General features: G+C 43.7%; 1 protein-coding gene across 1 annotated transcript; it reads left to right on the top strand.

The window, feature by feature from the left end:
• Window positions 1–9,273: 9,273 nt before the first annotated feature.
• LOC148813971 (uncharacterized) lies at window positions 9,274–12,226 on the top strand. Its single transcript, XM_088907482.1, has 3 exons — window positions 9,274–9,282; window positions 9,624–10,554; window positions 11,352–12,226. The coding sequence occupies exons 1-3, from the start codon at window positions 9,274–9,276 to the stop codon at window positions 12,224–12,226; spliced, it is 1,815 nt and encodes a 604-aa protein (XP_088763608.1).
• The last annotated feature ends 325 nt before the right edge of the window (window positions 12,227–12,551 follow it).

The following is a 12,551-nucleotide window of genomic DNA, read 5'->3' as shown; positions in this document are numbered from 1 at the left end:
GGAGAACACCAAGACGCGCTCTGATTAGCCCAGCGACAGGGGAAAACTGAAGTAGGGAGGGTCCTAAATGCGAAGTCAAGAATCCTATTGGGTGGCGGGATGAGGCGGGATAAAAAAGTTGAATACAGCTTTCTATTGGTGATTTGGGAAGCCAATCAAGCACTTAGCCGTCCCCCTCTGAGTATCTGATTGGTGAAAGTTCCCGTCCATCGAGGTCGAAGCGAAGACGACATTGGAGGGGTGCGATCAAAGTTAAGAGAAAAAAAGTGAGGGAGGTCGTAAAGTGAAAGTGGACGCGTGTAACTGACTCACGATTTGCGAGAGAAAAATGTTTTGCAGTAAAGCAGCGCGGTGTTGCTCAATAGTTTCTTCTGACTCGTTTTACGCGTTGTTTCCGAAGGAGTGAAGCCGAAAGCAACAAGTGGCAACAAGCAGTCCTTTTTTGAAGAATAGCAGTTTTTTTTACAACACGTAGTAATTCAGGGTACATCATTTTAAACATATCGTCTTTTGTGTTTTAACAAATTAACTAAAAAAAAAACCGATTAATTTAGACATTATTTATGAAACCTCGTAGGATCTACCACCAAACAGAAAAAAAAAGTCTAGTCGCAAATATACGTAAAATTTCGTTCGTGAAGTTTCTGATACTCTTTAGAATTCAAATTATTTACTTGACCCTAATGTTGTGGATCACTGTTGCTCACACTAACGCTAACCACTAACACCTTCAAGGTAATGGTCAGTAAGAGTCCAGGTTGCCTCTTCCAACGCCCCAGTTTCATGCTGTTGTCTTCAGACAAAGGGCCATCATTCAAGGTGTGGCACCAAGCAACAAGTCATCTTTGTTTGCATTGCGTTGATGAATGCAATCCAGGATTAGGGAGCAGATAGCGATCTCACAGGAGGGGGTCTGTATTCATGAACTTTAGATGGATGAGTTGTGCTGGGCTGGCAAAGATCTAATAATTTACAAGACCAAAGAGCACAATTCCCAGTACATTCATGCATTACGGATTCACCTGGCTGATAATTTTATCCAACGTGTGTACCCACCGAGATGTTTTACCAAAGGCAATCTGAGTGAAGTGGTTTGCTCAAGGGTACAATAGCAGCCCCCCACCCAGGACTTTCAGACCCAGGACCTTCTAGTTACAAACCCTGAGCTATGATCAGCTCTCCAAACTCCTGCCGTAACTTCACTCACTCATATTGCCCAGATGACTTCTATGGTCCAGTCACGGGTAACCCAATCAGATTTCATTGGCTTAAAATTGCTTAAAATGTAATACTTTAAAAACACAGTGCCACTGAAATGATAATGTCTTGGTGAATGCACGTTGCCAGGGAACATTGATTACACAATGGAGGCAACCTACTAAGGGAAAGCAGTCCTCATTCACCTAGTGAGAGAGGGCACATAAGGCTCAGCTCTTTAACAGGATGATCGCGGAAGGCTAGAATACACCATGGACCGAGGCTCGCAGGGAGGTGACCAGTCATAGCGATAGTTGACGGCTCCCTTCTTGGGTTTAATATCACGTTCTGCTTGAGTCCCCCCTCTGCGGCCTCATAGTGCAGTCATCAACATTTCCCGCATTCGTCACTTGAAGAAAGTAACACTTTTGTTTATAAAACAAGCTAGCGAAACGCCGTATTCCGGGGCAGCGGAGGGAAATATTTGGATAGGCTGACCCCCAGGGCTAAACCAGTAAACCCTGGCAGCAGAATCCCTCCAGCAGGTTAGGGTGGGATGTTTCCCCCCTCGGTTTCCCACCAGCCAGATGGCTCAGAGAGGTGCATCGCTAACTCCAAAGGTCCAGGCATGCAAGCAGACGGTGAAAGCTGATAGCGTCTCTTTGCTCACTAAATAATTCATAAGGAAAAATAAAACCATCTTCAGACCACGAGGACATCCCTGTCTCCCCTTCATACCTGTTTCATAACATTTCCCTCCACAGTGCAAGAGTTTAATAAAACCCATTAGTTTGAGTAAAAACTTAATGACATAGCTTTAAAATGTCTGTTAGCTATAGGTTCTAATAGAAATTTCAACATAGCACTGATTATTGGCTATGCCTAGAACTTGAATTATTACAGTTCCAGTTAGATGTGATATTAGTTTAGCAATATAAACAACTCACAGATTTGTAGCTGTAGTCTGTGCAAACCGATTCCTGTTAACTGGAGATAAACACAGGGCCATGGACATGAAGGAGTTCCTGAATCCTGTTTTTGTATACAGTGTGTAGTCTCACAGTACAGGTACAATTCCTCCGCCGCTGCCTGCTGTCCCATCCAGGGTGTACCCTGCCTTGCGCCCATTGCTTGCCAAGACAGGCTCTGCCTCCTCCATGGCTCTGAATTGGATGAAGCAGTTAGAAAGTGAATGGATGGGTGTCTCTAAACAACTCTATTTACACTATAAAAAGTATACAGTTCTACGGAAAAAATTAGTGCATAAACAAAGAGGTCCAGAAAAGAAAGAAAGGTTTGAGGAATTGCCACTGCATTGTAAAGAAAACCTGCAAAAGTCTTCCCAGGTTGTTAGATGCATCACTGTGCCACCTTTGATATCACAAGACACGGTGTAAAATTATCCAAGGTTCTTTGAGGAAGCTGGGATTAAATTTGAACCCACTGGGATCAGTCAATGGTTTCACATTTGGTTCACAAGCCCCACTGAAATGTAAAGCGTCATTAAATAGCAGTAATGCATCAGAGAGTTTTAATGAGCATCACTGCAAAAAGACTGAGAAAGCACAATTACATGCAGTGAGGCGTTAGAAGATCTGGAAGGTCTTTTTCAGCATTAATGTCCAATCAGCATTGACACACTTTCATAAGCACAGTCCATATAGTGGGATATTTTTTTTTCCAATTGGATTTCAACCTCTGTGACTTCAAAGACTTTGTTCCGCCTTTGATGTTAGAAAACAGTAGATCTGAATACCTCAGAGTCCAACAGGGTTATAATGGAGAGGAGAAAGACAGAGAGACAGATTGAGGGGGAACAGGACACAGAATAAAATCCGGGGAGGGCATTCTCAGAAAAAAACAAACACATCTTATACAAGCAAGCCTGAATGCTGTCAGGAGTTCAAGGATACTTTCATGTTTGCATTTACCAGGTGCTTAATTTATTTGATTATCTTTTTGCCTTGTTCTTCCTAATTCTCTATGCTGTTCCTTCTGTTTTTGAATTGATATTTTTCACTATGCCTGTATTGACTGTTCCAGTAAAAATCATAAATAACTGCAGAGCTTTTTTTACCATGAAATGGACAAGGGAAGAATAAGACCATTGTGTCTTTCTGTTTGTAAGACCTTTTGCTTTTTCAAATGCTATTTCTACTAGTTCAACCCCTGACATGTCCTGTCTGAAACTCGTTGGGCTACATATTTTAGTCAGGAAGGTATTTGAAAGTCTAAGCAAAAGGAATAGAAGAATTTCACAGACACCACAGTAGATTAGCTACAATGGTCACCAAACAAGTTAGATGGGCCGAATGCTCATTAAATTTATGTTACTAATAATTTTAATAAGAACTTGCAGAGACATTCAGCTGATATAACACCTGTACAAAACATTAAACAAGTCCTTATATTCCAGGATCTCACTGACTTGTGCAAGGCAGGCTTATGTACGTAAATGCTATAAATACTCATAGAAATCATAAATTCTCTCACACAAAAGTATCCACAGAAGATGCTATAAACTACCATCAAATGTTGATCAAAAATCCCTACAAGCTCTTTACCTAGCAAAAGTTATCAGAGAAGACTTCAAACCACAATGCATGTCAGTATCTTTGATTGCCTACTCTAGAAACAACACACCCTGAGAACCACAACTCCCAGCACCACCACGATATGATTAATTGACTTTAGAAGGGGTGATAGAAGGGAAATGCAGGGGAATTCAAAACCTTTAAATGTCTGATTTCTTATTTTAACTCATGTGTTTTTTTTGCAGGATGTCTGGTTAACCAAAGCAACTGCTGATTAGTTGTTGATTGCTTTATCAGATAGCCCTGAGAAGACCTTACACTCTCTCTTAAAGGCACCAATCCCATTAATTGCTGTGTTTCTGGAGACTTCCTCTTTATGCCTGGCGTGACACTGCAAGAGCTTCATCGAAGAGCAACACAGAATATAGTGACACTTGTTTCCCCCACAGGCCGGTTTGAAAAGCCTTTTGTTTTTTTGGAATGATTATTTCAGGTGACAAGTCCCCCAGCACACTGGGAACAGTAGAGAATCATGCAGCACAGACAGCACACATTACAAGAAACAAACAAGACAACGCAAAGTTTAAAAATCAGTAGATCCAAAATCAGGGGTCAGGGGATCCCTGGAAATCTCTTGGAAAATTCCAGAGGGACCCAGCAAAAGCCTAGTCATATTTCACCCCACGTTAAGCAGAACAACACCAAATCAACTTTCTCACTCAATGATCATCTTTGCTGTCACTAATTTGCTTTAAGTGTGCCTTAAGTGATCCACAGTTAAAAGTGGTGCTTATGATATTAGCCGATTGATGTATTTTTAATTAGGTTTACGTTGGATGAAGCCGAAGATCCCAGTGGAAAGTCAGAGGCTTCCTATAGGAATTCCCATTCCTTTAAAAATATCTCTGATTGCACATAGGTGTCAATGTAAAGCTTGAACCAGGACAAAACAAGAGCAACACGCAGGCACAGATGTAGTAGGACACAGGCCTAAAATTGATTTTACAAACACATGACCGTTTGAGCAAAGGGAACCGAAACTACAACAGCAAGCATGTTTTTAAGTAGACTTTTTCACTTCAGTGACACAAGAGACCGATTAAAGCAGAAGCGGAATTTGGAGAAATGAATGGATGATTGTGATCTGCCTGGGCGTTATTTTCCACATGGTCAGACTTACCTGCATTGAATGGGAACCTTCTTCCTGTTAAAAGCCACTTAATGTAGAGGGAGGGGTTGGTCAATAAGCATACAGAAAATATGCTTCAAGTATTCAAAACTCAGTTGGCGTTCCTTGACCCATGGGGATTCAGGTGATGGTCTGGAATGGACAGTCTTCTTTTCATCTTGAGGCTTTACCTTAAGGCATCAATATGTATTGCAAAATTGTGAATCTCTGGATTGTTTATTGGAGTTTGTGATGGTTTAGATAATCTAATAAAGGATAACAGAAGTCAATTCTAAACCGCCGGTGAATTGTGATCCCATGTTTAAATAGACATCTGTTGTGGTTGGGGTGTGCTTGTTAGGATTTCAGTCTTTGCATAATAATACACAGTATGACCATTATATATTCACAACCCTAAGTGCAACTACTACAGTTATTTGATATGCTTTAGAACTGCGTCCCCACATTTCACTGGGATACTAAACACACCTCCAGCTGTTAATCTTGCTTTCTGTTTGTTGTACAATGTTTGTTCTGCCTGTTACTGAAAGAGTTAAGAGACCTGTTGAAATGTTCCTCTGATAACTGTGGCTTCTGGCTTTTTTCATCCATTTCACAAGCTAACTGAAGAAACTACTCCTGATTACCAATCCCTGATAGCCTTTCTTATAAGAAGCCGCGGTATCAGGTGACACCATCAATAATTACCACGCAGGCTCCCTTTCAAGGAAATTGCTTTTCAGAGTTGGCTGCAGGTGACACACCTGCCTAGAGATAAATTATTGAATAGAACCTGCGAGAGGAGACTGAAGGCCATTGTCTCCATAGCAGCGACTATTCAACAAGGAGTCAGGTAACAGCTCTGTAAAAACCAGAACCGGATCTGTTTCTCAAATGCAACGAAGAAAAAAAAACACAAAAAAAGTCATAGTCTGGATTAACCGCCTGTTTTTTCCTCCTGAAGGTCTGGGCGTTCTTCATAAAAATGAATATTAATTCTAAGAAATAATTTATTTGCATTTATTTTGTGCATTTGACCCCGAGGGGGGGGGGGGGTGGCAGTTCATCCACTGCAGTGCAGCCCCACCTGGGTGAGTCACCAGCAGCAGCCCCACTGCACAGCAGGTCAGGTGAAGAAGTGAGGACCTGCTTCACCCCTTGAATTAAGGGGGGACTTTAGGGAGGCCAGACTGTATAAACTCAGCCTGCTCTTCATTAACAGTTCTTTGATAACATAATAGTTGGCACCTGAGTTTAACATCCCTTCTGAAGGATGGCACCTCTCAGCACCTTGGTGTGTCTCTGGTCCCTATCCTGGGACTTTGATTGGGAAATTCCAGAAGAGTGTTAACTGTCAGTAGCCCAGATTATCCCATTTATACACGTTTCCTACATGTCCAGCTAATCAGGATCAGCTCTTTCAGCATGTACTTCACTTCTTAGTGATGCCCATTGTTCAAGAAACAGAACAAGTAACGGTAGCAAACGGGAAAAACGATTTTAGTTCAACTTGCTCACTTGGATGTTAGCAGATCAGTGATCCAAGGATCTGTCCAGCTGTTTCTTGAAGGTTCCCAGGGGAACTAAATTCTGTTTCTGACTCCCACAGCCCATTTGCATAAATAACTGCTTCCTGGTTTCATTCCTGAATGCACTCCTGTTTAATTTCCGCCTGTGTCCTCCGACCCCTGTTTTCCTAATGTTGGCCCTGACGTCATCCTCTGGGTCAATACCTTTCAGGATTTTACATACTGGTATCACGACCCCTAACAGTCTCATTTATTCAACAATAAAGTTCCTGTCTATCTTAAAATACCTAAAAACATTCCTCTACAGCTGTGGTTTGTAACCTGGGGTGCGAGACGCCCTTCCGACGCGTGTGATACATTTCAGACACAGGCATGTAAGGACAACAACTTTGTTTCAACAAACCCGGGTAGTATAAGGTAAACTTAAAAAAGTGGGTATTCTTAATTTCACTATAAACTTAAAATAAATATATAATTCTAAAAAGTGTTATTTTCATGTATTCTTAACTTTTTGTGTGTGTACTCCACTTTGTGCTTGGTCTTGGCTATTTCTGTATGTATGATTTATTTCTGTATATATTATATATTTCTAATATGTCTGTATTGAGCTTGCTCATTTTTATAAAGCAGAAGATAAAAATAAAAATAAATACAGCATGAATACATAATTATGTTATGGTAACAAAATCTTCAGTGTTTCTGTTGGTAAACGTTTGTTCGATGAATGTGAAACTCTGTTCTTTATATGCATCAGAAAATGCTTTGAAACATATCAGAGTCAAGGAGCTTTGCACGGTTTTGGCCTAATCTCAGTTTACTCCCCCAAACTCGCACAGTTTTGCAATCCTGTTGGGCTTCTGCTTGCTTGTCTCCCCATCTGAGTTGAAGCTCTGCACCGTGTAGTTTGTTGGGGAGGCAAATAAGTTGGGTGCAATGCTCTGAAGGTCATTGTTAAAGTACGTTATACTGACTCAGTGCTGTGCATCCCACGAAATGTCCCCCACCCACCCACCTCATTGCTGTGATGAAACCTGTTTCCTAGAAGGTTTAGTGACTGCTCACTAACAACCAAAGCAGAAAGAAACTGCAGTGCAGAACTGCTGAGAACACAGAGAGTAAAATTAGCAAATTGCAACAGAGTGGCATTACAGGGAAAGCAGGAGACAGAATCGGCTAAATTGGAGACAGGGGTGCTAAGTGAAGACTTCCATGAGCCCAAAGGCTGAGTCTTCTGCATTCCCTGACATCTGCAGATAGTTAGCTATTTAGCATATTTGTTGTATGATGCCGCTGAAATGAACCTTGATTTATAATTCATCAAGCTAATCCAGTGTTTTCTTTTTTTGTAAAGCTATAAGTGTCCATATAAACTGTAAAGTTAAGAGGAAAACGTTTTATCTACACAGCAAGCATAATTGAAACCATATGCACTGTGACCTAATGTGTTTTAGAATTTCACGTTATATGTTAAAACCGTACGTTTTCACAAGTGTGGTTAACAACGAATTTGTTAAATCTTTCATGAATATAGGCCGCTGTTGGGAAAAAATGACTTTGGTGACCTGGAGCATACGCAACCTAGGAGACCTAAAAACCAAGAACACAGCCGCATCACGTGACTGTTTTGGTTTAATTTGCATAACTGGAACATATTTTTATTTCAGCACATCCAAGGAAAAGAGATATATAATCAACAACCACAGATTTGCGTCGATCTGCGTAAGAGATTTGTATTCTCGTCTTTATTTTTTTTTATTCCTGCCACAACTGACTATCCTTTGTGAAAGGCCTCTCGGTTTTTGCTTTGCGGTGGTTTTTAAAGTTACTGACCACCGTCATAATCATATTTCTGATATTACTTATCAAAAATGCATCAAGTCAGAACTGACATCAACTACTATTTGGGTGTGTTTTAAAACCACATTTACAAAAGATTCGCCTAATAATTAGTTTATGCGTATGCATTCTTTAATCGTTCTTTAAATCTTCAGCCCCGAAGATGCTGTACACATCAGTTTTTGGTTTCGGCTGTATCTGTGTTAAAATAAGTTTTTTTCTTTCGTTTTGAATTCACGTCAATCAAATATCTCAGCGGTCGTAATATCACGTGACTTTCGAAAGAGCCTTTCAGCCTTTGGCTAATGTTCACGAAAGAAAATTCAAAATAGTAATTTAGAAGCCGTTTTAAAAACAGAACAGTCACTAAAACACTGAGAGGGCGCCAATTTAATTCCTTACCGTAAAACTGGATTTATGGACATTATTATAGGCGAATGACTGCCATCTAATGGAGATAGTAATTAACTACTGCTGCTTTTTATAATCAAACTATTTCAAAATATAGACGCTGTAAAAATGCCACATTAAAAAAAACAAATATTAAATATTATTATTATTATTAAATATTTGTTTTTTAATGTATTCAAAATGTAGTATTTACAATTGTTCAAACCAAATGTGTTGAAAACACAAGGTGAATGAATGCAAAATACTACATTCTGTTTAGTAAACAATAACCAGGGGGACACATGTACATCAAGCTGCAGCATTTCGAACAAACACAGTTACGTTCAAAAACGAGTGGTAGTCATGATTACATCGTTTCGGTTGGCAAGTTTATTTGAAAATGCTGGGCGCATTTTTTGAAGTCAAGCTGTTACTAGGAGCGAGCGCTCTCTCTGGGTCTAACGATCACGGGTGACAGGAGAGGGCTACTCATTAAACTACCTGTTCTGTACACTACTTCAAGCCCAGCAAGAGCAAGACACACCTGTGTCTTCACCTGTCAAGCGATCGAACTTCCGGACGTGCAGAGAAGCCCGCAGCTTCCCGGTTTCTTAAAGAAATGGCACAGGTAAAGACAACGTTTTAGAAGACAGAAGAACAAATTCACACATTTGTGAGTTATGTAATTAAAACTAGGTGTATAATAATAATAATAATAATAATAATAATAATAATGCCTTTAAAGGTGGCTTCTCAAAGTGTCTTAGAGAAAACAAATAAATAAGGAGAGGAGAGAACACAATTACATAAGTTACAATGAGGGTTGTAACTTATGTTGTAAAGGGGTTGTAATGGGGCATTTCTACAGACTGCGAATGGTTCAGTGATTCACTGATTTAAAGGATTGAAATGAGATCGATAGATAGTGTTCTTAAACTGACTCGCGTTCTTCCTGTGTCTCCTGGGCAGGAGAAGGTGGTGGGCTGTCAGCTGGATACCATGCTGGCTGACCTGACCAATCTGATGACCTGGGTGCACTCCCATGCCACCATCTGCCAACAGGTGCCGTGGCACGAGGGCGTGCTCCGGACAGAGGAGGTGGGCAAGTGCACAGTGATATGGATGTGTGCAGCTGGGCATGGCTACAACTGGCCGCTCGCCCTGGCCAGGCCTCCGATAGCAGCCGGGGGGCACCGCGCCAGCCGGAAGAGGAAGCACAAGCAGTGGGATTGGCACACCAGATTCCGCAGGGAGCCCAGTGGCAACAGGGAGGGTGCCTCCGAGCTGAGCGACTGCAGCCCTGCGACCCCGTCCCCGGAGAAGAACGACTCCAGCACCGAGGGCGACCTCTTCATCGAAGAGGAGGAAGAGCCCAGCGGTGGGGGCACCGCACTGGCCCAGCCCGGGAAGGTCACAAAGGAAGAGCCCACAGACGGGCAGAACACTGCATTCAACATCGAGGTGAAAGAAGAAAATGGGGCATTCTGGGCGGATTACGGCACCCCACTTCAAGAGCAGAAGACGATCGTGATCAATATGGCCAGAGATGAGCTTCAAGCAGAAGAAACCCGTGATTCAGAAAAAGCCAGGCTGCTCACCCCTCTCAATGCCCAGCCCTGGGGTGGCACAGTTACCCCTGTGATGGAGACCAAGAGCGTCCCTGATGTTGCAGCAGAGTATATCATCATCAGCTCTGACACCATAACTTCCACACCCACGGCTCATTTGGAGGCTGAAGACCTTCCAAAAGCAGACCAAATTGCTGAAGGCAATTCGAGCAACAGCAGTGTTATCCCCACAGCTGAACGGCCTGGTACATCTGAGGATTCTCCCTGTGCTAAGTTTAGCTTTTGTCCCGATGACACAAACAAGGAAACAGCAAAAAGCCAAACTACAAAAAGTGAGTTTAGCGGTGTGTGAGAGTGAGTGTTATGGTCTCATGTCTTAGCCAGGACCAGTTGAAAGGAAATAAAACATTTTTAATGTGTGAATGCATGAGCAAAATATGGTTATTGAAGCTGAAATATACATGGAAACATATCACATTTCATTCCAGGGACAATAACTTTACAAAATATTTTCACTTGGCACTGAAACCCTTTAATGCAGAAGCAAGCCACCTTGGAACATCAAGTGTTAAGGTCTTTTCCAGAATTAGCAAGCAATTTATTGGTGAAAAAGGTTTAATTATCTAAAAGGAGGTGTTGTTTGACTTGATATTCTGTAATGAAATAGAAGCAAGTGCCCAAGCCATCCACTTCTGGAATCCTCCTGGGGAAGCAAAGGCGGTGAGTGGGACCAGTAGGGGGCGCTCCCCCCGCAGTCTGTGTGAGTCCTAATGCCCCAGTATAGCAATGGGGACACTGTACTGTGAATAATGCACTGTACTTCGGATGAGACATAAAAATGAGATCCTGACTCTTCGTGGTTATTAAAAATCCAAGGGTGTTTCTCAAAAATAGTATCTCTGAACTGGCTTCATCATTCTGCTCTCCTCCTCACTGAGAGCTGGTGTGTGGGGAGAGTACTGGTGCATCATCCAGGTGGGGCTGCACACTGCTGGTGGAGGAGGGGAGTCCCCATTACCTGTAAAGTGCTTTGAGTGCGGTGTCCAGAAAAGCGCTATATAAGTGTAAGGAATCATTATTAATTACTCATATTCTAACACATTGACCTCTCTTAACTGTTCCTCTTCAGAGACTCCCAGAAGTGCGGAAGGTAAAAGCCGCGCTCGGCTGATGGCTTACGTCAAGATTTTTAAGGACTGGCTGCAGGCACGGAGCCCCCAGGAGATACGTCCCATGGGTGCCCTCCCCCCCCAGGAACTGGACGCCCTGCTGGCGGAGTTCTTCAGCACCCTGCGGCGAGCCAACGGGGCCGAATTCAGCGCCAGCTCCCTGGTGTTCTACCACCGGGCCCTGGACCGCTACGTCCGGCAGGAGGGCTCCAGCCTGAGCCTGCTCAAGTCCCCCGAGTTTGCCGGCTCCCGGGAGGCGCTGCAGGCCCGCTTCCAGCAGCTGTGGTGGCGGGAGAAGGAGAGTGAGATGGAGGTCCTGGAGGGCGTCAGCCAGGAGGAGGAAACGGAGCTGCGCCTGATGGGGGTCCTGGGGCGCTTCAGCCCCGAGAGCTTGCTCAACCTGGTCCTCCTCAACAACATCCGCGCCTTCGGGCGGCGCCACCTGCGGGGCGAGTGGCCCGTCCGCTTCGGCGAGTTCCACCTGGTCAAGGAGAGCCGGACGAGCAACGGTGACGGCGAGGCGGTTGAGTACCTGGAGTGGCGGGGCCCCAGCGCCTCCCAGCCTCGGCCCCTGTGCCTGCGCGCCCTGCTGGACAACCTGGACCGCTGCCCCGTGCAGGACTTCAAGGAGTACGCCCGCAAACGCCAGACGGGCTACATCACTCCCAGCGACCCCTTCTATGTCGCCTGCAGGCCCCTGCAGAGCCTCTGGGACGACGTCTGGTTCGTCCGCAAAGCCCTGACCTGGGCGCGAATCGAGAGGATGGTGAAGGTCCTCAGCCAGCAGGTCCTGGCCATCCGGAAGAGAAACGCCACTCAGTTTGCTCACACTTAGCGCCGGGGGGGGGGAGGAAATGGAGCGCTCTATGGTGACCACAACTTCAAAATCTGACTTCCATTAAAGATATTAATCAGCCCCCTCCCACCACCTTCTGCTCCCCCTGACAAAACAGGAAATTCCACACAGAAAGAATGTTTAATGTTGAACTTGTTTCTCCTGTGCTAGCAGTCCTGGCGAGTCGGTAGTTGTCATATGGTAAATGCAAAGACTCTCCACCTCTTTCAGGGATGTGCAGTTCGATGCTTTGCAGTTCTAGCTTGCCATAAGCAACTCAGTTCACAGCTCCTCTACCACATCACTGTCCCAGTTGCCAAGACAG

Source organism: Atractosteus spatula, chromosome 28 (assembly GCF_055471065.1).
Source record: "Atractosteus spatula isolate fAtrSpa1 chromosome 28, fAtrSpa1.hap1, whole genome shotgun sequence".
Classification (NCBI taxonomy): domain Eukaryota; kingdom Metazoa; phylum Chordata; class Actinopteri; order Semionotiformes; family Lepisosteidae; genus Atractosteus; species Atractosteus spatula.
Note: the sequence above shows the minus strand (reverse complement) of the source record. Positions and strands in the feature narration are given on the sequence as shown.

Excerpts from the sequence above, each read along its gene's own strand:
- LOC148813971 (XM_088907482.1), top strand. Across the intron at positions 10,555-11,351 it reads AAAAAGCCAAACTACAAAAA|AGACTCCCAGAAGTGCGGAA; the intron begins GTGAGTTTAGCG and ends GTTCCTCTTCAG.